Source organism: Vigna umbellata, chromosome 1 (genome assembly GCF_029865625.1).
Source record: "Vigna umbellata cultivar VRB3 chromosome 1, Vumbellata_1.0, whole genome shotgun sequence".
NCBI lineage: Eukaryota > Viridiplantae > Streptophyta > Magnoliopsida > Fabales > Fabaceae > Vigna > Vigna umbellata.
Window position 1 is genome coordinate 63,334,865 of NC_142165.1, and position 21,998 is coordinate 63,356,862.

Here is a 21,998-nt window from a genome sequence, read left to right on the forward strand (position 1 = left end):
GTTCTTTAGAACAAAAGTCACATTTTAGTATTTGTTACGCTGAGTAATACGGTCGCGACTCAAGTTGTAACTTGGTCATTAGCTTCTTTAACTCTTCCATATATTGAGAAATTAGTTTATTCTGTGCCATAATGGTATCTTGTGTGCCCAACTCTACTATTCATGTCTTGGAAGTTTGACTTCTATCATATTATACTTGATGATCACTTGTTGTTAATGATTCAATGATTGTAGTGGCTTCTTCAACACTTTTCAACATCATAGTTCCACCTGTTGAAGCATCCAATAACATTATGGTATGTGGCCTAAGTCCACAATAAAACATGATAAGTTGTGTTACATCATCAAATCCATGGTTTGAACATTTTTTTAATAATGCTTTATATCTCTCCCAAGCTTCACAGAAGTGTTCATCAACTCCTTGGGAGAAAGTTTCAATAACATCCTTTTCAATTATCTATTTAGAAGGTGGGAAGAATCTTGCCAATAACCTTTTCTCCATCTCTTCTCAGCTTGTTAAGCTTTGATTTCGGTTAGAGTGCAATCCTATTTTTGCTTTACCTGTGACTGAAAAAGGAAACAGTTAAGATAGATAGTATCCTCATCTTCAGAAATTGTTCCAAGACTTCCACACAACTCATAGAAGGTGGCCAGATGGTTGAAAGGGTTAGAACTCACGAGCAACCCCGGCCCACCACAGATTCGAGCTAGGTTGGGTTTAAAAAAAATGAAACTTTTTTATACAAGCCAATTTTTAACCCGGCTCACTTAAAACCCGACTCACCCGGGTTGAACTCGTGGTGAGTCGGGTTGACTCACTAACCCACACAGTTTAATTTAATTATTTATTATTTTGTGTTTCAATATTATTAGTTAACATTTTTTTTTGTATTGTAAATGAGAATAAAGAAAAAGATGTTTCAAGAGAGCAAAATATTATAAATTTATCCGTTCAAGACTATAATCTTATAAATGGATAAGTGACACAAAAATTATCAATATTATAAACTTATTTATTCGCTTTTGGGGTTTGTTTTTGGATTACATTTGAGTTTTATGTTAATTTGTTATTTTGAATTGTCTTTGAAATTTAATATCATTTTAAAGTGAAATTATTTAAATTTGAATTACAAACAAATTGTAATTTATTTGGATTTAAAAAAAAATAATTAAGTGAGCTAGTGAGTCAACCCGTTTAACCCACCAACTCGTGGTGGGCTAGGCCGGGTTCAAATTTTTTCGACTCGCTAATAAATGAGCCCGGTTGGGTTAGCTCACTAAGTGACCAACCCGTGATGGGCCGGGCCAAGTTGGGCTAGATGGCCCGTTTTGACAACACTACGTACATGTATGATCATCGCAGGTGGAAATCACAAACACAACATGTAAAGGTGAGCTAACAAAAATAAGTCATATAAACATACATATGCATTAAACATCTACTTAGAATAAGACTTCTGAACAGAACATATCTTCATATACCTACACATATCTTCACATGACATCACATATATCACTTCAAAACAAATCATTAACAACCACAATATCAACAATCAAAGTCACCAGCCTATAACCCTACAACTACTTCGTCAAAGTAATCAAGTCACAACCAAACTCACTCAATCAATAACAAACTCATACCTAATTTGTCTAACACCATTCACTATATATATTGAACCACTACCGGATTACTCACATGCACCCATAAGATCAAGTGTCACCTCCCACCACTCTCTTAAAGAGCTTCACTGGGCTGGTACACTTTACCACACCATTAAACAATGACATTTCCCACCATTCTCTGGAAGGCTTCACCGGCAAGTACACCACTTCCCACCATCACCAGGAAAGTTTACACTTTCGACCACTTTGTTAGAGTTTCACCCAAAAAGTGTATGAAGTACTTGAAAAACACTAGAAGGAGTGGGAGGTTGAATAGTGTTAATGGAAAAAAAATTTCACAACCCTTTTGATATAGCACATTTGCTGAGTATGAGATTTATCAAATAGTTGTTAAATGCTCGACTTTAAGTGATTGTAAATGATAACTTATTTTCATGTGTTATTCAGAATATATACGTATGTATGTATGTATGTATGTATTGCAGAGTTTGGAAGAACTTCCTTAGTTAAAAAACAACCATTTAGTATGAGAAGATTCTTGCTTTATAAAACTAAAGTGCAATTGCAGGTTTTCTAAGAGAAGAGTTTAGGCAAAGGTAAGTAATAAATGTACAGATAATTTTGTACTGGTTCACTTCAACTGAGCTATGTCTAGTCTCCTCTATCCATAGAGGGTTCAATATAATCTTCAACAAGATTACCCAACTGAGTGTTCTCACCACTCCTGGTATCCCTAGTCACCGAATTACCTTCTGTTACCCTAGACTAGTTGAGTATTCGCACCAGTCATGGTATCCCTAGTAAGCGAATAACCTTTTGTTACCTAGACCAGTTGAGTATTCGCACCACTCCTGGTATCCCTAGTTAGCGAATATCCTTCCGTTATCCTAGACTAGTTGAGTATTCGCACCACTCCGGGTATTAGATGTAACACCCGAATAATTTTAAAGGGTATTACTGATAGTAGAGACTAAATTAATTTGATATCTCATATAAACAATCAAACTTTATTTCAATTACTCCAAAGTACAATACCAAACTTACAAACTTTAAACAATATAGTCTTCACCATTGAAATTTCAACTTATAAATTTTACACAACATAATCTTCCCAATACAAATTTATTTATTTTACAAAAATCCCTGAAAGTTTTTCCCCGCATCTCTCTCATCTCTAAGCTTTTTCAACCGCATCTGCAACATTATCTAATCACATATAACATGAGTTATATGATCATAGTACAAACAAATAAGGGTAAGCTAACCATATCATAAAATCATTAAACTTGTAACAAAAATATTAAAATCAGGTATTTCTGCAATTGATAAAATATCATTATTCCGATGTCATTAATTCATCATTATCAAAATCATCTTTCTCATTTCCATAAATCTTACAAGTGTACCATGCTTACTCATGAAGCCTTATGGTCAGACCGCTCTCTGCCTGCTTCCTTAAGCCTCACTTACATACCATGTCTTACTTTCTGAAGCCTTATGGTCAGACCCCTCTCTGCCTGCTTCCATAAATCTCAGGTGTTACTTTGCTCATACCAAACTATCATGGTATAACTCGAACATACTACTCCCGGTAGTAAACATCATTTCATAAGTAATGATTTCTCATATCCACTCCAACATTTCATAAAAACCAACAATTCATACCCTCTTATCCACCTAACTCAATCATGTTCATTCTTTAATCATGAATTCATAATAACCCGTTTTGGTATCGATAAATTAAACACATTGCCAGATATCATGCTTCATATTATAAACTCATTTTGCCCATAACGAGTATAACTCAACATATTTTCACCAAACAAAGATCATGGATCAACCAAAATACATCAACATATCTTAGGAACTACATATTAAAGTCTGGGCTCAATGTAATGATAAATAAAATATATATGAAATTTTTACCATGATAATATTATGCATCTACAATCAACTTGTTTTATTTTATTTTCATCCTAGTAGAGATTTTTCTTTACCCCAATTGGTCACCGGAGAGGACCCAGATGTCTGAACGCATCAAACTCACCTTCGACGCCAGCACATATGACTAGTCACAACTGACTGGACCAGGCCAGGGCTGCTCTATGATCAGGGATGTGCCAACTCAGGTTTTTAAGGTTCCTCTATCCTACCAACAAAGGGAGGCCTTCAATAATTAACAATTTATTTATTTAATTTATCTACCTTGTTTTCTTATGCTCTAAATCTTAAAATGCCTAATTTTACTTCCTCTCACAACAACCTCAAACACTGTATATATATTTAATACCCATATACAAGCTATTACAGAACCCTTATTCTAAACCTTTCAACAAGATTAATTTCAGCCAACAAACTCATTCAATAAAATCATCACAATAAACATCCATAATAGAATTCATACAAGATAATTATAAACAATTAACAATAATAAAACATTACTATAAATGGTCATAGAAGAATACAATATTTGACAATCATAAAAATAATCTTAATATAAAAATTCATGGGGAAACAAGAAGTTGAATCTGGTAGAGCCGGTTAGACAACTTCTAATCCATCCATCAATACAATATAATTAAATAACAAGAACAATACATGTGTGGGGAAATAAGAAGTTGAATCTGGCAGAGCCGGTTAGACAACTTCTAATCCTTCCAAAAATGCAATAAAATAAATAAGTAAAGAAATAAATAGTTTGGGGAAACAAGAAGTTGAATCTGGCAGAGCCGGTTAGACAACTTCTAATCCTTCCAAAAATGTAATAAAATAAATACGGAAGGAAATAAAAAAAAAAGTTTGGGGAATCAAGAAATTGAATCTGGCAGAGCCGGTTAGACAATTTCTAATCCTTCCAAAATACAATAAAAATAAATAAGGAAAACAATAAAATGTTTGGGGAAACAAGAAATTGAATCTGGCAGAGCCGGTTAGACAATTTCTAATCCTTCCAAAATACAATAAAAATAATTAAGGAAAACAATAAAATGTTTGGGGAAACAAGAAATTGAATCTGGCAGAGCCGGTTAGACAATTTCTAATCCTTCCAAAATAAAAAAATAAACCACTAATAACATACAATTGACATAACATAATCAATATCACATTTTACAATTATCACACTTGGATATTAACACACAAAAAAAACATATTCTCATTTAAAATTCAAAATCATACAGAAACAAAATACTCCATATTTTAAGATTTAAAATCAGACAAAAGAAAAATATAGCATATTCAAGACTCAAGATAATACAAAAAGAAATACTCAAAGTTAGCTTCCCTTACCTCTATTCCAGACTTAGTTTCCTCTTCTCAAACCGTTCTCCGGAAACTTCAAGAATTTCCCCTCTTTAACTAGAATTTCCTCTAACTCTCTTCTCTCACAATTTCTCTAGAATTTTGGTGTAAATCTTCAGCCTCCCCCCCTTGGCTATTTATAGCCAAAAATTTTACTATTCATTTTTACTATTCATTTTTACTATTCACTTTTACTATTCATTTTTACTATTCAAAAATTATTTTTTTATTCACCATTCTTATCTCTGAATGATTAATTCTACGTGGAGTGTTCTCTTCCATAATTTATTTTAATATTTTTTTTTAACCATTCACTATTCACTATTTACTATTTACTATTTACTATTCACTATTCACATTTCTAAAAAAATCCTAAATAAGTTATCAAAAATTTGAAGTTCTCCCTCTAAAATTACTATAACTTTATATCCAAAAATTTACATTTTTCTATCCATTAAAATTATTATTACTAATAAAATGTTAAAATTTACTATTATAAATATTTTTTTTTCATGGATCTTACATTTTAACATACAAATATTTTCAAGGATCTTACAATCTCCCCAACAACAATTATTTTCGCCCTCGAAAATTATTTATTTAAACAAAGACTATTTAACAAAAAAAAATTACTTACAAAAGAGATATGGATATTCCTTTATCATAAATTCTTCCAATTCCCAAGTCATTTCCTGTGTGTCTTCATTCCAAAGTACCTTTACCGTGCGAATATCCTTCCCTCTTAACTTTTTCATTTGAACATCTAGTATACGCACTGGGCCAACTTCCATTGTTAAATTTTCCTTGACCTGAATTTCATCAACTTCTAACACATGCTTTGGATCTGGAATATACTTCCTCAGTTGGGATACATGAAAAACGTTATGCAAATATGTCAATCGAGGTGGTAGTGCTATCTCATAAGCCACTGGCCCAATCTTTTTGAGAATTTGATACGGTCCGAGAAATTTTGGTGTCAGTTTCCTCATCTTGATAGCTCTCCCGACTCCTGTAGTTGGCGTTACTCGTAAGAATACATGATCTCCTTCTTCAAATTCTAACGGTCTTCTTCTTTTGTCGGCATATGACTTTTGTCTACTTTGAGTTGCTTTCATCCGATCTTGGACTAATTTTATTTTTTCTGTGGTTTGTTGTAATAGCTCGGGTCCCACTGTCAGTGCTTCCCCATCTTGAAGCCAACACAACGGTGTTCTACATCTTCTTCCATATAAAGCTTCATATGGTGGCATACCAATACTGGAATGATAACTGTTGTTGTAAGTAAATTCTACTAATGGTAGTATCTCATTCCAACTTCCAAGATGATCTAATACACAAGTTCTCAGCAAATCCTCCAAAGATTGAATAGTCCTTTCTGTTTGACCATCAGTCTGAGGGTGATAAGCCGAACTCATCTTCAACTGTGTTCCCAGAGCCTTCTGTAGCGTCTGCCAAAACCTTGAAGTAAACCTTGGATCTCTGTCTGACACAATGCTTGTAGGTATGCCATGCAACCTCACTACTTCCCCGATGTATAACTCCGTCAGCTTTTCTAGTGACATACGTTGATTAATAGGCAAAAAGTGAGCGCTCTTGGTTAGTCTATCAACGATAACCCAGATAGAATCGTGACCTTTTGATGATTTTGGTAAATGTGTTACAAAGTCCATCGAGATACTGTCCCACTTCCATTGAGGAATGTCTAACTGTCGTAACATCCCTCCCGGTTTTTGATGCTCCACTTTTGCTTTTTGACACACCAAGCAGGCTGCTACAAACTCGGCCACATCCCTCTTCATTCCATTCCACCAAAATGACTCTTTCAGATCCTTATACATCTTAGTCATACCTGGATGTATGCTAAGACGACTTTTATGGCCTTCGTCTAAAATTAAATGTTTTAATTCACTCTCTGCAGGGATACACACTCTGTTTTTAAATCGAAGTATGCCATCTTTACTTAGAACGAACTCCTTAGCTTGATCGGTGTCCAACAACCTGATCTTTTGCTGCAACTCTCGATCCATCGACTGCTCAACCTTCACTTGTTCTAAGAAGTTACTAGTGATTACTAAATGACTACACCATATGTGATCTGGGTTTAACTGCAACCCCAAGTTCATATCACGTAACTTTTCTAACAGTTCTAATTCCTTCACCATCATCGTTGTTATCTGAGCTTGTCTCCTACTCAATGCATCTGCCACCACATTGGCTTTTCCTGGGTGATATAAAAGCTCGAAGTCATAGTCCTTCATATATTCCATCCATCTTCTTTGTCGCATGTTCAATTCCTTTTGATCGAACAAATACTTTAGACTCTTATGGTCACTAAAAACTTGGAAACTTGCCCCATAGAGGTAGTGTCTCCATGTCTTTAATGCAAATACTACTGCTGCAAGTTCGATGTCATGCGTTGGGTAGTTCTTCTCATGCGCTTTTAACTGCCTAGATGCATAAGCTACAGGTCTCCTTCCTTGCATTAGAACGCACCCCAATCCTTGATATGACGCATCGCAGTACACCTCAAAAGATTTGCTAGAGTCTGGAATGATTAATACTGGTGCTGACGTTAGTCGTTGCTTCATATTTTCAAAACTGGCTTCGCACTTGTCAGTCCACAGAAATGGTTGATCTTTACGAGTTAACTGAGTTAGAGGACCTACAATCTTGGAAAACCCTTCGACAAAACGTCGGTAATAACCGGCTAATCCTACAAAACTTCGTACTTCAGTTACAGTTTTCGGCCGCTCCCACTTTAGCACAGCTTCCACTTTTGCTGGATCCACTGAGATTCCTTGAGCAGAAATCACATGACCCAAAAATTGTACTTTCTCTATCCAGAACTCACACTTTGATAGTTTCCCATACAGTTGATGTTTTCTTAAAATTTCCAACGCCACCCTCAAGTGTTCTGCATGCTTTTCCTTATTCTCTGAATAGATAAGAATATCGTCGATAAATACTACCACGAACTTATCTAAACATGACCGAAATATTCTGTTCATGTAGTCCATAAAAATCGCTGGGGCATTCGTCACACCAAACGGCATTACCACGTACTCAAAGTGTCCATAGCGAGATCTGAAAGCCGTCTTTTGTACATCTTCCGTCTTGACAAGAATCTGATGGTAACCAGATCTGAGATCAATTTTTGAAAACACCTTTGCTCCTCTCAACTGATCTAATAGATCATCGATTCTTGGCAAAGGATATTTGTTCTTTATTGTAACCTTGTTCAACTGTCGATAATCCACGCACAACCTTGAACTTCCATCCTTCTTCTTCACCAGCAATACAGGAGCTCCCCATGGAGACACACTTGGACGGATAAACTTCTTCTCCAACAGATCTTCGATTTGCTTTTTCAACTCTGCTAGTTCGGCAGGAGCCATTCTGTATGGAGCCATAGAAATCGGGCCAGCTCCGGGCACTAGATCTATTGTGAAATCGATCTCTCGACTAGGTGGTAAACCTGGCACTTCTTCTGGAAAAACATCAACATATTCTTCTACCACAGGTATTCCGATGATTTGTTCTTCAGTATTCTCTCTTTTCTCCTGAGCTAACACCACATAGCAGGTAGCTCCATCTTTGATATCCTTCGCAGCGACTCGAGTTGAGCTTAGTTCTAAATTGTTCAAATTTAGAAACTCTATCTTTTGTTTCCCACAATCAATAAGAACGTGATTGGCAGTCAACCAATCCATTCCTAAAATAATGTCTAGATTTTGAAGGGGTAAGCAGATCAAGTTCACTTTGAACTTGCGTCCTGCAATTTGGATCGGGCATCCGACACAGACTGAACTGGTCGTAACTGGTCCCGATGCTGGTGTAGAAACTACTAATTCACACCCTAGATCAAGCACCGGTAATCCGAGTCTTTCTAAACATGCTAGGGATATAAAGGAGTGTGTGGCTCCAGAGTCAAACAAAACATATACGCATTCTCCTAACAGCATACAGGTGTGTAAGATTAATGTACCTGGCTTAGTAGCCTCTTCTGCAGACATTGCGAATACTCTTCCTGTTGCTCGGGGCTTTACTTCAGCAGAATCTTGTTGTTGTGGTTCTCCCACCTTCTTTTTCTTTGGACAGACATTAGCAAAGTGTCCCGGATCATTGCAGATGAAACATCTCTTCCCTTCAACTCTTTCCCCAGTAAGTTTAGGGCAGTCACGTCTGAAATGTGCCCCTCCACACTCAAAACACTTCACTGTTCCTCGATATGATAATTGTGGTTTTTCATAAGGTTTCTTGTTGAATTTCATTGAAGATTCTCCCTTTGCAAGTCTGGAAACTCTACTTGGATCAAACTCCAACAATTCTATCATTCTGGCTTTCTCTACCAATGCTGGAAACTCTTGTATTTCCAATGGCATAAGTACCTTCTTCAGTTCATGCCTTAGTCCTCCCTCGAATTTTCGACATCTCCATTCTTCTGTGATATTCTGAGTATAAAACCTCGAGAGATAATTAAATTTTACTACGTACTCTTGTACTGATAACCTTCTTTGTTGTAAGGTCAGAAACTCCGCCTCCCTTGCAAATTTTGCACTGTTTGAAAAATATTTTTCCAAGAACCTTATCTTAAAGTTCTCCCAATTCACAGTCTCACCACGAACCGTCATCAACTGTTGCATACTTTCCCACCAATATTCAGCCTCACCCACCAAAAGAAATGATGCATAAGTTAATTTTTGTTCTTCTGAGCAAGTTATTACCCGAAAAATCTTCTCGTTCTGCCTTAGCCAAGAGTCAGCCTCATCAGGAGTAGCCTCCCCATTAAATTTAGTTGGATCATGCCTTAAGAAGTCATTCAAGCTAGAATGATTTTGAGGTACTTGATCAACTTGTTGTTGCTGCATCTTTGTCGAGTTTAAATGATTTCTTCAAAAAGATAACAATACAATTTAGCATATGATATCAATTTCCTCCAAATAGTCATTTTCATCATAACCTTTAATAGTTTTACTAAGAATAATAATTTCACTCCCCATAGTCCCAAAATACTTTCGAAAACCATTGCTCTGATACCATAATGTAACACCCGAATAATTTTAAAGGGTATTACTGATAGTAGAGACTAAATTAATTTGATATCTCATATAAACAATCAAACTTTATTTCAATTACTCCAAAGTACAATACCAAACTTACAAACTTTAAACAATATAGTCTTCACCATTGAAATTTCAACTTATAAATTTTACACAACATAATCTTCCCAATACAAATTTATTTATTTTACAAAAATCCCTGAAAGTTTTTCCCCGCATCTCTCTCATCTCTAAGCTTTTTCAACCGCATCTGCAACATTATCTAATCACATATAACATGAGTTATATGATCATAGTACAAACAAATAAGGGTAAGCTAACCATATCATAAAATCATTAAACTTGTAACAAAAATATTAAAATCAGGTATTTCTGCAATTGATAAAATATCATTATTCCGATGTCATTAATTCATCATTATCAAAATCATCTTTCTCATTTCCATAAATCTTACAAGTGTACCATGCTTACTCATGAAGCCTTATGGTCAGACCGCTCTCTGCCTGCTTCCTTAAGCCTCACTTACATACCATGTCTTACTTTCTGAAGCCTTATGGTCAGACCCCTCTCTGCCTGCTTCCATAAATCTCAGGTGTTACTTTGCTCATACCAAACTCTCATGGTATAACTCGAACATACTACTCCCGGTAGTAAACATCATTTCATAAGTAATGATTTCTCATATCCACTCCAACATTTCATAAAAACCAACAATTCATACCCTCTTATCCACCTAACTCAATCATGTTCATTCTTTAATCATGAATTCATAATAACCCGTTTTGGTATCGATAAATTAAACACATTGCCAGATATCATGCTTCATATTATAAACTCATTTTGCCCATAACGAGTATAACTCAACATATTTTCACCAAACAAAGATCATGGATCAACCAAAATACATCAACATATCTTAGGAACTACATATTAAAGTCTGGGCTCAATGTAATGATAAATAAAATATATATGAAATTTTTACCATGATAATATTATGCATCTACAATCAACTTGTTTTATTTTATTTTCATCCTAGTAGAGATTTTTCTTTACCCCAATTGGTCACCGGAGAGGACCCAGATGTCTGAACGCATCAAACTCACCTTCGACGCCAGCACATATGACTAGTCACAACTGACTGGACCAGGCCAGGGCTGCTCTATGATCAGGGATGTGCCAACTCAGGTTTTTAAGGTTCCTCTATCCTACCAACAAAGGGAGGCCTTCAATAATTAACAATTTATTTATTTAATTTATCTACCTTGTTTTCTTATGCTCTAAATCTTAAAATGCCTAATTTTACTTCCTCTCACAACAACCTCAAACACTGTATATATATTTAATACCCATATACAAGCTATTACAGAACCCTTATTCTAAACCTTTCAACAAGATTAATTTCAGCCAACAAACTCATTCAATAAAATCATCACAATAAACATCCATAATAGAATTCATACAAGATAATTATAAACAATTAACAATAATAAAACATTACTATAAATGGTCATAGAAGAATACAATATTTGACAATCATAAAAATAATCTTAATATAAAAATTCATGGGGAAACAAGAAGTTGAATCTGGTAGAGCCGGTTAGACAACTTCTAATCCATCCATCAATACAATATAATTAAATAACAAGAACAATACATGTGTGGGGAAATAAGAAGTTGAATCTGGCAGAGCCGGTTAGACAACTTCTAATCCTTCCAAAAATGCAATAAAATAAATAAGTAAAGAAATAAATAGTTTGGGGAAACAAGAAGTTGAATCTGGCAGAGCCGGTTAGACAACTTCTAATCCTTCCAAAAATGTAATAAAATAAATACGGAAGGAAATAAAAAAAAAAGTTTGGGGAATCAAGAAATTGAATCTGGCAGAGCCGGTTAGACAATTTCTAATCCTTCCAAAATACAATAAAAATAAATAAGGAAAACAATAAAATGTTTGGGGAAACAAGAAATTGAATCTGGCAGAGCCGGTTAGACAATTTCTAATCCTTCCAAAATACAATAAAAATAATTAAGGAAAACAATAAAATGTTTGGGGAAACAAGAAATTGAATCTGGCAGAGCCGGTTAGACAATTTCTAATCCTTCCAAAATAAAAAAATAAACCACTAATAACATACAATTGACATAACATAATCAATATCACATTTTACAATTATCACACTTGGATATTAACACACAAAAAAAACATATTCTCATTTAAAATTCAAAATCATACAGAAACAAAATACTCCATATTTTAAGATTTAAAATCAGACAAAAGAAAAATATAGCATATTCAAGACTCAAGATAATACAAAAAGAAATACTCAAAGTTAGCTTCCCTTACCTCTATTCCAGACTTAGTTTCCTCTTCTCAAACCGTTCTCCGGAAACTTCAAGAATTTCCCCTCTTTAACTAGAATTTCCTCTAACTCTCTTCTCTCACAATTTCTCTAGAATTTTGGTGTAAATCTTCAGCCTCCCCCCCTTGGCTATTTATAGCCAAAAATTTTACTATTCATTTTTACTATTCATTTTTACTATTCACTTTTACTATTCATTTTTACTATTCAAAAATTATTTTTTTATTCACCATTCTTATCTCTGAATGATTAATTCTACGTGGAGTGTTCTCTTCCATAATTTATTTTAATATTTTTTTTTAACCATTCACTATTCACTATTTACTATTTACTATTTACTATTCACTATTCACATTTCTAAAAAAATCCTAAATAAGTTATCAAAAATTTGAAGTTCTCCCTCTAAAATTACTATAACTTTATATCCAAAAATTTACATTTTTCTATCCATTAAAATTATTATTACTAATAAAATGTTAAAATTTACTATTATAAATATTTTTTTTTTCATGGATCTTACATTTTAACATACAAATATTTTCAAGGATCTTACATTAGACAATCCTGGTATCCTCTGATATGTTGCCTAGATTTCCTCAACTCCTTGGAGTTTAAACAACAAGTGTTTTAATTCTCTTAAGAATTGCAAACAACGATTGCTTACAAGTTGTTTAAACTATTACTCTCGTAGAGAGGATATGTGTATAGTACAATATAGTCTAGAGACTCACTGGGTGTTTCTCTTTTTCTTTCTTCTTACAATAGTAAGCAAAAATTATAATGAAGCTCGAGAGTGTTTCTTGATTGTTCTTCTTTTTCTCTTGCTCAGATATTTTCTTTTTCTTGAGTTTTTCTGTGTTTCTCTTTTAAACACTTTTCGTAGGATGAATGTTTTCGTTATAAGATTTTTCCTATGTTATCCTCTTGATTATTTCTTTGTAATCTTTTATTTAAAGGCTCTTAAAAAGATATCGGTTAGGCTGAGTTCTTGGCCTTGAATCTTGTGTCTTTTTTTTATCCAAAGTAGTCGTTGGTTAAAGTCAACTTGTCAGAGCAGGCATGCTTTTTCAGTACTTTGCTTGAAGTTGTACTTTCTTTCAGACACTTCTTCTTATGAAGAGAACATTTCGTGAATGTCTCTTTTGTCTCTAACATCCACTTCTGATATATTTCAAATAAAGTAGTAGATTAGATTGTACATGTAGTAGATATGTTTTATCTCTTTTTACTTTTGTTGTTTTTTTATCATTAAGCATTTAATGACATTTAATGCTTGTTCAGAACAACAAAGTGTTTTTTCAAATTTCTACCGTTGAGGTAGCGTTTATCAATAAAGTTTTTCTATGATACAAAGAGTTGAGTTGGAACTTCACTATTGGACGAAGTAGAGATTTTAGCTTATGGTATCGTTTAGGCTGATATAAACATTTTTTTGGAATATTGCCTTTAAGGGCTTGAGTGTTTAGCATATATATTTTCTTTCTTAATCTTTTTTATGCTTATTGAAGGTTTGGTTAGAGACATTGTCTTGACACCCTTTTGCTTCTTGAGATTTTAACTGAATATCCTTTGGTACAAATAACTTATTTGTTTAGCATAACTCTTTTTTGACGCTTTGACTTATGAGTCGTTTAGCGGTGCGTCAGGAAGCTTTTATCCATCTAAGACGACCACTGTGCCACATCATCAAAAATTGCACAGTCAGTAAGCCAGCACACATAAATTGTAATGTCGTTTAGTCCAATTAACGACAAGGTTTCAATTGAGTCAATTTTACAAAAATAGGGACCTGATTGAGATCAAATAATATGCGAGTATCTATTTGAGAATATTGCGCAAAAATAGGGACATCCAAAAGGATTAAACCTAATATATTCTTTCATAATACCTTTATTCTAATTGATTTTGATAAGTCTATCAATAAATTATTTTTATTATTATAATTGTTAAAACAGAAGTGTTTTGTTTCTCACACCAAGAGGGGGGCGGGGGTTAATTGGTGATGTGTAAAAATGATTGCTTATAAAATCTTTTTTGCAAAATAGGAAGTCTTTAAACTTTTCTTGAATCGCAAGTAAATTTGTATGCAATGAAACAATTAGTGCATTTGAATGCAATGACAGTATAATCGACTTAATGTAGAGAGAAGGGATAAGAAAATTCAAACACTGCAGTTTATATTGGTTCGGTCAATCTGCCTACATCCAGTGTCCTTCCACTCAACCCGAGATAGAAGCCAATGCACTATATAGATCTGAGTTTTTACAACAAGGGCTTTACAGCGACCTCACGTCAAAATGTAAATCACCTCTCTAACTCACTAATCTAAGTATAGGCAATACACAAAACAGACAAGCAGCAAGAACAATCCTCTCCTGCTGTCAACCCCTTTGAGATCCCCCTCAAAGTCAAGAACCACATTCTTCTTCCTGTATACACCACAGGGAATACCAGCAACTCTCAACGTTTGCCAAAGCTTTTCCTGATCACGTAGAAAGCACCTTCTTGTGCAGAACGATCAGACGTTTCCAATCACAATCTCGCTTCACAAGAAATCCTCAACACTTTATCACCACGGTAATTCTTGATTCTTGAAGCTTTTCTCTCTTCTGTAAGATTTCAAAAAGCACACTGAAAAGATATGAAAGTGTAAACATCAATTCTTCTTATAGAAATCAAATCATGTGTCTATATATAGTATAAGACAAATCAGACGCGTTTTAATCGATTACACTATTAATCTAGTCGAATGCATTTCACACTTATAACAGATTAACAACAGTCAAATGCATTAATTGAAAGCACAATTAATGTAATCGATTTGCAATAAATGCTTGGTCAACATATTTAAAAATATGACCGTTGTGACAGTTATGTCAAGCTTTGAAACAGTTTTCAAATCTATAACAAACTTAGTCAAATACAAGATGCATGCAATCGATCAAGTAGTAACACTTAACATATTTTTGAAAACTTTTCTTCTCAAAATTCATCACAACACACTTGAAAATAGTTTGTGCAAACACACGAGTTTTAATCGATTTAACCACCAATGTAATCGACTTAAAACTTATTGTTTTGCTACAGTTAAAAAGTTCAGACAGTTGAAGCTTGATGCTTGTGATTTTTCATTTCCGAAAACTCATTACATACACAGATAAAATTTCCAACATATTAGTATGCAATAATCAACACAATATGTTCACAGTTATGCTTATACAAATATAACATAGTAAGCATATAAGCATGTAACATGTAACATAGTACATACACATGTGTTTTTATTAACTGTGTTGTCATCATTAAAAACACAGATATCAATGAGATTGTGAGTTCAGCTAATCCTGTGCTCCCCCTATTAATAATCTCAACAATAATTATTATCTAACAATAATATCTAATTACATATAATATCTTAAGATATCATATGGAAGCATGTTATGCATTATGGAAGCATGTTATGCATTATGTAAGGTGGGATGATGATTTAAGATGTTACGATTGAATTATGCATATTGAAACGTGATATGTATTATGTGAAACGACATAAGATTGAACGTTATGCATTTGAAACTATATATGGTACCATGAATGAAGACAAAATGTGAATATAGTGCATATTTGTGTCTCATAGTCACTTATTCCCATGATATATGCTAATATGAATGTAATTGAAGAAACACCATACATAATATGCAATTGACTAACAAACCTAAATGAGATATAATGCATGCATGCACTTAAGAGACGTTCATTAACATGAAGTGTTGATAAAGAATGAGATACATTTAATGATATGTACAAGAGAAGATGAAGGGTAAATGATGTTATAGTCTTTCTTTTTTGTCTTAACAAAAGTTTGACACTTAAAATCTATGGCATAATACATTATCTCACAATGATGATTCTCTAATATCTAAGGATCAAGGCTTCAGTTATGACACATTTCACAACATTTTGCACAATTGTTGGGAACAAGATGTGAGAATATTAATGAAGTGAACAGGTTCTAGCTAGGGTTCTCACAATGACAACGGGAGAAGTACATTTGTCATGGCACAACTAAACAATCCCTTCTACATCTATACTACTTAGAGCTAGGTACTGGATCTGACTAATGTTTAGGCATAAAGTGTGTGTATGAAGGAGAATAAGGAGGATTTTCTATACAATAAAAAAATAATTTTTAAAATAATACAGAAAAAAATTAAAATTTTGGAGCATATAAGGATTAGTCTCCCTTTAACATATTTTTTTAGGCTTAATCATGGTCCTTACTTTCATATGAATGTGTCAAGTTGGTAATTTTGAAAAAAATTCATCAATAAGGCCCTCTTAAAAAAAATTATTAGAAACGTTAACATGTCTCATATCAATAGGTGATTTTTTTAATACTTTTTAATTTTTTTTTATAAAAAAATTTGTTACAATATATCATGTCCCTTGTGATACATAACACTATCAATAAGAAAATGGCGTCATGTGTATCGTAATTGTCTTGATTTCAATTTAGTCCCTCTATGTCTCTAATTCAATTTAGTCATAATTTTTCTCAAAATGGAACATTATTGTTCCTCTCTAAATTGAAACAAAATTTATTATTTATTTTAATATTATATTGATATTTTTATTAAAAATCATTTTTAATATATTATATTACTAATTCATGTTTTGTTAATCTATTTGTTTCATAAGAATAAATTAATTAGTATCATTTATACAAATAATAAATTTGATTCTCAAACTAAATTTAATATTTGTATAAATATTATATTAATATTTATATTAAAATTTAGTAGTTAAAATCATGATTAACAAAATATAGATTAATCATATACAATTATTTTTAATAAAAATATCAATATAACATTTATACAAATAATAAAAGTTATTTTTTAAGAGAGACAATATTACTTAATTTTAAGAAAAATAGAGACTAAATTAAATTAAAAAGACATAAAAAAACTTAATTGAAATCAATTGGCAATACCACATGTCACCAAAGAAACCTGACACAAAATTAAAAGAAATTGTGAAAGAAAAGTTAAAAAACATTTAAAATAATGTAAAATATCACATATTGACTCCTGTGATTAGTAATTTGAAGAGGAAACTTTTTTGATAACAGAAACTAACTTGACTTCCACCAGAAAGTAAGAACCATAAGAATAATAAACATTTTATTCATAATGGTAAATATTAAGCTCACATATTTTCATTCATATTAAAAGATTATGATTTACGTAATTATAGAAAACTATTTAGAAATTATTTTTAATATTATTTGAACTCTATCTATAATAGATATTTCTATTCATAATAAAAAACCATAACTCACATAGTACTTAAAAAAAACATAGTTTGAATGTTGATTTGATTTCTTTGATTTTGAAAAAAATATAATTTCTTTGGTGTTATTTTTAGTTATTTGAAAATGAATTAGACAATAAGATATTGTACAAACATAAAAAAGAAATATATTTTTTATTTCTAAAAGTTTTATATTTTTGAATATATATATATATATATATATATATAAGAAAAATAGGTGTATGTGAAAAGTGAGATGCCAAAAAGGTAAAACAAAAGGTCCAAAAAGTTAAAAAAAAAGGATGTAAAATACATAGGGTGTAATTAGGAACAAGGACAAAAATGAAATACAAAGGACAGAAAGTGTATGAGTAAATACGCGGGTGGAGAATGTAAAAGTCCAAAAATAAAACAAAGGGGAAAAGGAGTTAGAGGAATGAACGTGCATGCTGCAGTAAACTGTGATCCAAAAAGATAATAACGGTGTCGAGAGGTGCGGAATTAACAGACATGTTAAATAAAACAACCAAAAATAGCCCAAGATCAGATAACCCAAAAACTGAAAAGAGTGGTGGCAAGGTAAAATAGGGGTGCACCAAAGAATTAATAGAATTTGAAGATGATGGGTATGATAGAAAAAAGGTGAGATAAAACTTTATGGAAAGGATCTTGAAAATGAGTGATGATGAAGATGATGGGTGGAGTGGAATGTCTATATAAAAAGTAAGAGGTAATATTTTTTAATCCTTTTCAAAAAATAGTTATTTCATTCCTTTTCTTATTTTTAGATTTTTTTTTAAAAAAGTTTTATTTATTGACATATGTCTCCAGAAGAAGTTATGACCATTCAATAGCAAAATAGACACAATAACTCATACAAAACATAAAAAATTTAGACACAAAACAAATCTTAAAAATATATTAAAATATTATGAGACTTAAAATTTTAACTAAACTGAGAATAATATTTTAGATTTTGTATAATAAGTAACATCAATTATAAACTTCGTATTCTGCAATCCAAAACACTCTTGAGCTACTAAGATTTCATTCAGGCCTGGTATATCCAGGTCTTCCAGTACTTGAGATTTTGTCCAATATCTCAACCTTTGTATGATTTCATTCAGGCTTGTTTGAAAATAAAAAAGTATGTACAGTCCGAGAAAATAATTGTAATTTGTTCAAAAAATGTAATTTAGTCAGTTAAAAAAATATTATGTACCGCTTCAACAATGCTTGCTATATTATATTATGGAATCCAGGGTACTCACTTGAAGTCCCCCTGCTATATTAGAACTGTTTTTTTTCTTAAACTAACCTTATCAAATTCTATAATGTATGGGTCGTGATGCCAATTTAGTGGTTCAAACTCCGATTGACCGGATCAACCCATCAACCATGACTTTAGTTTGAACCGCAAAAATGTGTACAATACCATTCTATAATTTTAGTTCTATTGAAAGTAAATATTATCTTAAATGCCTCTTGGAAACTATTAAAATTAATTATCTATTGTAAAAAGTAAAATCAAATATGCACGTCTCTACCATTTCAAACTTAAGAGAACTAAAAAGCCAGCCTGATTGTACTACCATTTCATAGCAAACAACTATCAATCTAAGAAACCATTATACAAATTGCCCTTAATCAATATAAGCAAACAAAGACTGTCTAATACCACACAATGGCAACAAGTGAAGTTACTCAATTTTCCTTGTTAAGAAATGTTATTATAATGCAAAATTAGTATGATTCTTTAAGCCAAAGAAATGGTGAGTAGAGAAATAACATCCTTCACTCAATGTAAGCAAAAAGCTAAGAACAGTCCAGGGAATAATAAACAATATAAACCGCAGATTTAATTTACGGGTAATTCAATTGAATTGAACTGAAAATACCAAAATTCCACATTTCACAGCAAAATTAAAGCAACCAAGTACTCGCAACAATTACCAGAACATAAAACGAAGCTAGAAATCCATAACATGAAGAAACAAAAAGGGAGATTAATGCTGCTGCGTGAGCACCTTTACAGGTCTTGAACACTCAAACCTGAAAAATGCGTATAACTTTGGCATTCACGATCATAACTCCTAAATATTGAATTAAAAAAGCATTGTAATCGATTGTGTTTAACTAACCAGGAGGAAGAGATTGCTTCAATTTATCGGCTTTCTCAGGGTCAAAGACGCAAAGCGTGTACAAATACTTGGAGCATCGAACCTTGAACTTAACCACATCCCTGCTCCTCTTGATTTTCACCGACCTCGCATCCTTCCTCCGCGCCGTCAGAAGGAAATCCTTTATCTCGTGGATCTGCTTAGGCTGTAATGTCACGCCAGGTCAACAACACAAACAACATTATTGATCGGATTCCACACGAATGAACATTCTACAAAGCAGAGAACAAGAAAACGAAATTGCGATTACCATTGTGACTTGCGTCTTGCGAGTGGCGACCGGCGAAGAAACACAGTTATTTGGGCGCCTCTTCAATAAGTAGAGGTCGGGGTCGCTATTCATTCCACTTACTTAAACCCTAGAGTATGAATCGGGTATCGGGTTTGGACTGGACCCTAAGCCCAAACCATTCTACCACAGTAATAATGGCCCAAATGTGATAATCCATTTTTTTAATGAAACCTACGGGAAATAAAAATGACTCCACACAGCATAAAAAATGTTTCCGGATATATTTTCTAAATTAAATAATTTTAAAATATTTAGATTATAAATTACATATAATTTTAATTTACACATTTTAGAATTACATAAAGTGGGATACTTTTACTTACGTAATTAAGAATGTGACTATTTTTAATTACATAATATTAAATATAGGTTTAAACCCTCGAATGGTCCTCATATTTGTATGGAAATCTCAGTTGGGTTCTCATATTTGAAACTGTCTCAATTTGGTCATAATATTTGTAAAAATGAGCTAATTTTACCCTATCCGTTAAGTTGTCCCAGATGGTGTTTAGTTGAGCTGATGTGTAATTTTTTTTAATGGCGTGACATTGTGCATTTAATTGAATGGGTGATGTGGATTAAAAATATTGCATTTCCTTCGTAGCCCTAACATTTAAAGGGATCCCCTCACATCCAAAGTGTTTTATCGTGGTGTTCGTCTTGGGGAAGAAGAGGTTCTCGAAGCACTGTGCAGCTGCGGAAATGTCTCGTTCATCATCGTCCTGCAAATGTTTGAGTTCGGACTTTGAACACAGTAGTGTTAAGAGGGTGTAAAATCCACTTGCTTCTGTGGTTTCAATGCAGTGTTCCACGTTACGAAAACCCCTAAAACAAGGGCAAAAAATTATGGGGTTGCCCTAACTTCAAGGTCAGTTTAATATAAGCATAAATGTTTGTTTAATTTTTTGGGTTTTTGACGAGGGAGTGTGTGTTATTGTTGAATAGGGTGGGAGTGAAGATTTCTTTGGTCGCAACTTCTTTCAGTGGTGCAGTGAAGATGCAAATGAAGGAAATGGGTTGAATGTAGAAGAAAGGAGTGGAAGTGCAAGAAATGAAGAAGTGGGTGTGATGACGATGGACAACGGTGATGCTAGAAAGATGAAAATTGGTTTTATAGAGAAAAGTGTTGTGAAGCTGGAAAAGTGGCTGAAGGTGTTATTGGGGATGGTCTTCGTTGTATGTGTTTTTAATGTAATTGTAATAGTGATGTTGATGAAACTTGGTTGATTTGTTAGAACAAGTTTACAAATTGTAATTTCGTATTTCTAATTTTAATGTGTGTTTTATTTATAAAGGTGAGTGATTACTGGTTAATACTTTGTGATTTAATTTCTTTGATTATAATGCTCATTCAAGTGCAATATAAGTTTGAACATGATACAAGAATGATCAATAAATGTAAATGATGAATAATGAACATAAAACATTCTCTTATAACCAAAAGAAAGCTGATAAGAACGTTGTCTTACATTATAAAAATACATAAAGGATAAGCAATGGTCAATAATGAACATAAAAAATTCTGTTATAACCAAAAGGAAGCTCATAAGAACATTGTCTTACATGATCAAAATACATCAACTACAGACTGCTGATAAAACATTGTTCCTTGAACATTACATCATATTTAAAAGAGTGTCTTGAAAATGAAAGAGCTAACATTTGCTACAAATTAAAGATGAGTTCATTCATCAGATACAAGCATAGTTGATTCTTGAGTAATTGGAACATGTGTTGGTGGAGGTATTGTGACTTCTGTTGCTTCAGTACATTGGGCAGTAGGAAGCATAGTAGATTCCTGAGTAATAGGAACATCTGTTTGTTGAGTACATTGGGCTGTACAAACTTGTATTGGTGGAGGTCTTTGTGGACA

The 21,998-nt window shown here is 32.9% G+C and overlaps 1 protein-coding gene and 1 non-coding gene across 2 annotated transcripts; one reads left to right on the forward strand and one right to left on the reverse strand.

Moving 5' to 3' along the window:
* Positions 1–347: 347 nt before the first annotated feature.
* LOC124847825 (small nucleolar RNA R71) lies at positions 348–454 on the forward strand. The gene has a single exon (XR_007029653.1). It is a non-coding gene; the product is annotated as a small nucleolar RNA R71 (small nucleolar RNA).
* Positions 455–19,487: 19,033 nt separating this feature from the next.
* LOC124834767 (large ribosomal subunit protein eL38z/eL38y-like) lies at positions 19,488–20,202 on the reverse strand. Its single transcript, XM_047309558.2, has 3 exons — positions 20,084–20,202; positions 19,795–19,978; positions 19,488–19,705 (listed from the first exon to the last, which is right to left on the reverse strand). The coding sequence occupies exons 1-3, from the start codon at positions 20,174–20,176 to the stop codon at positions 19,683–19,685; spliced, it is 300 nt and encodes a 99-aa protein (XP_047165514.1). The 5' UTR covers positions 20,177–20,202; the 3' UTR covers positions 19,488–19,682.
* Positions 20,203–21,998: the final 1,796 nt, after the last annotated feature.

What these genes read in the sequence shown, in the direction of transcription:
- LOC124834767 (XM_047309558.2), bottom strand. Translation starts at nt 20,176, where the DNA reads ATGAATAGCGACCCCGACCTCTACTTATTGAAGAGGCGCCCAAATAAC. An exon ending in GCAAGACGCAAGTCACAATG is followed by an intron (nt 19,979 to 20,083) that starts GTAATCGCAATT and finishes GTGACATTACAG; the next exon opens with CCTAAGCAGATCCACGAGAT. An exon ending in GAAGCAATCTCTTCCTCCTG is followed by an intron (nt 19,706 to 19,794) that starts GTTAGTTAAACA and finishes CGCATTTTTCAG; the next exon opens with GTTTGAGTGTTCAAGACCTG.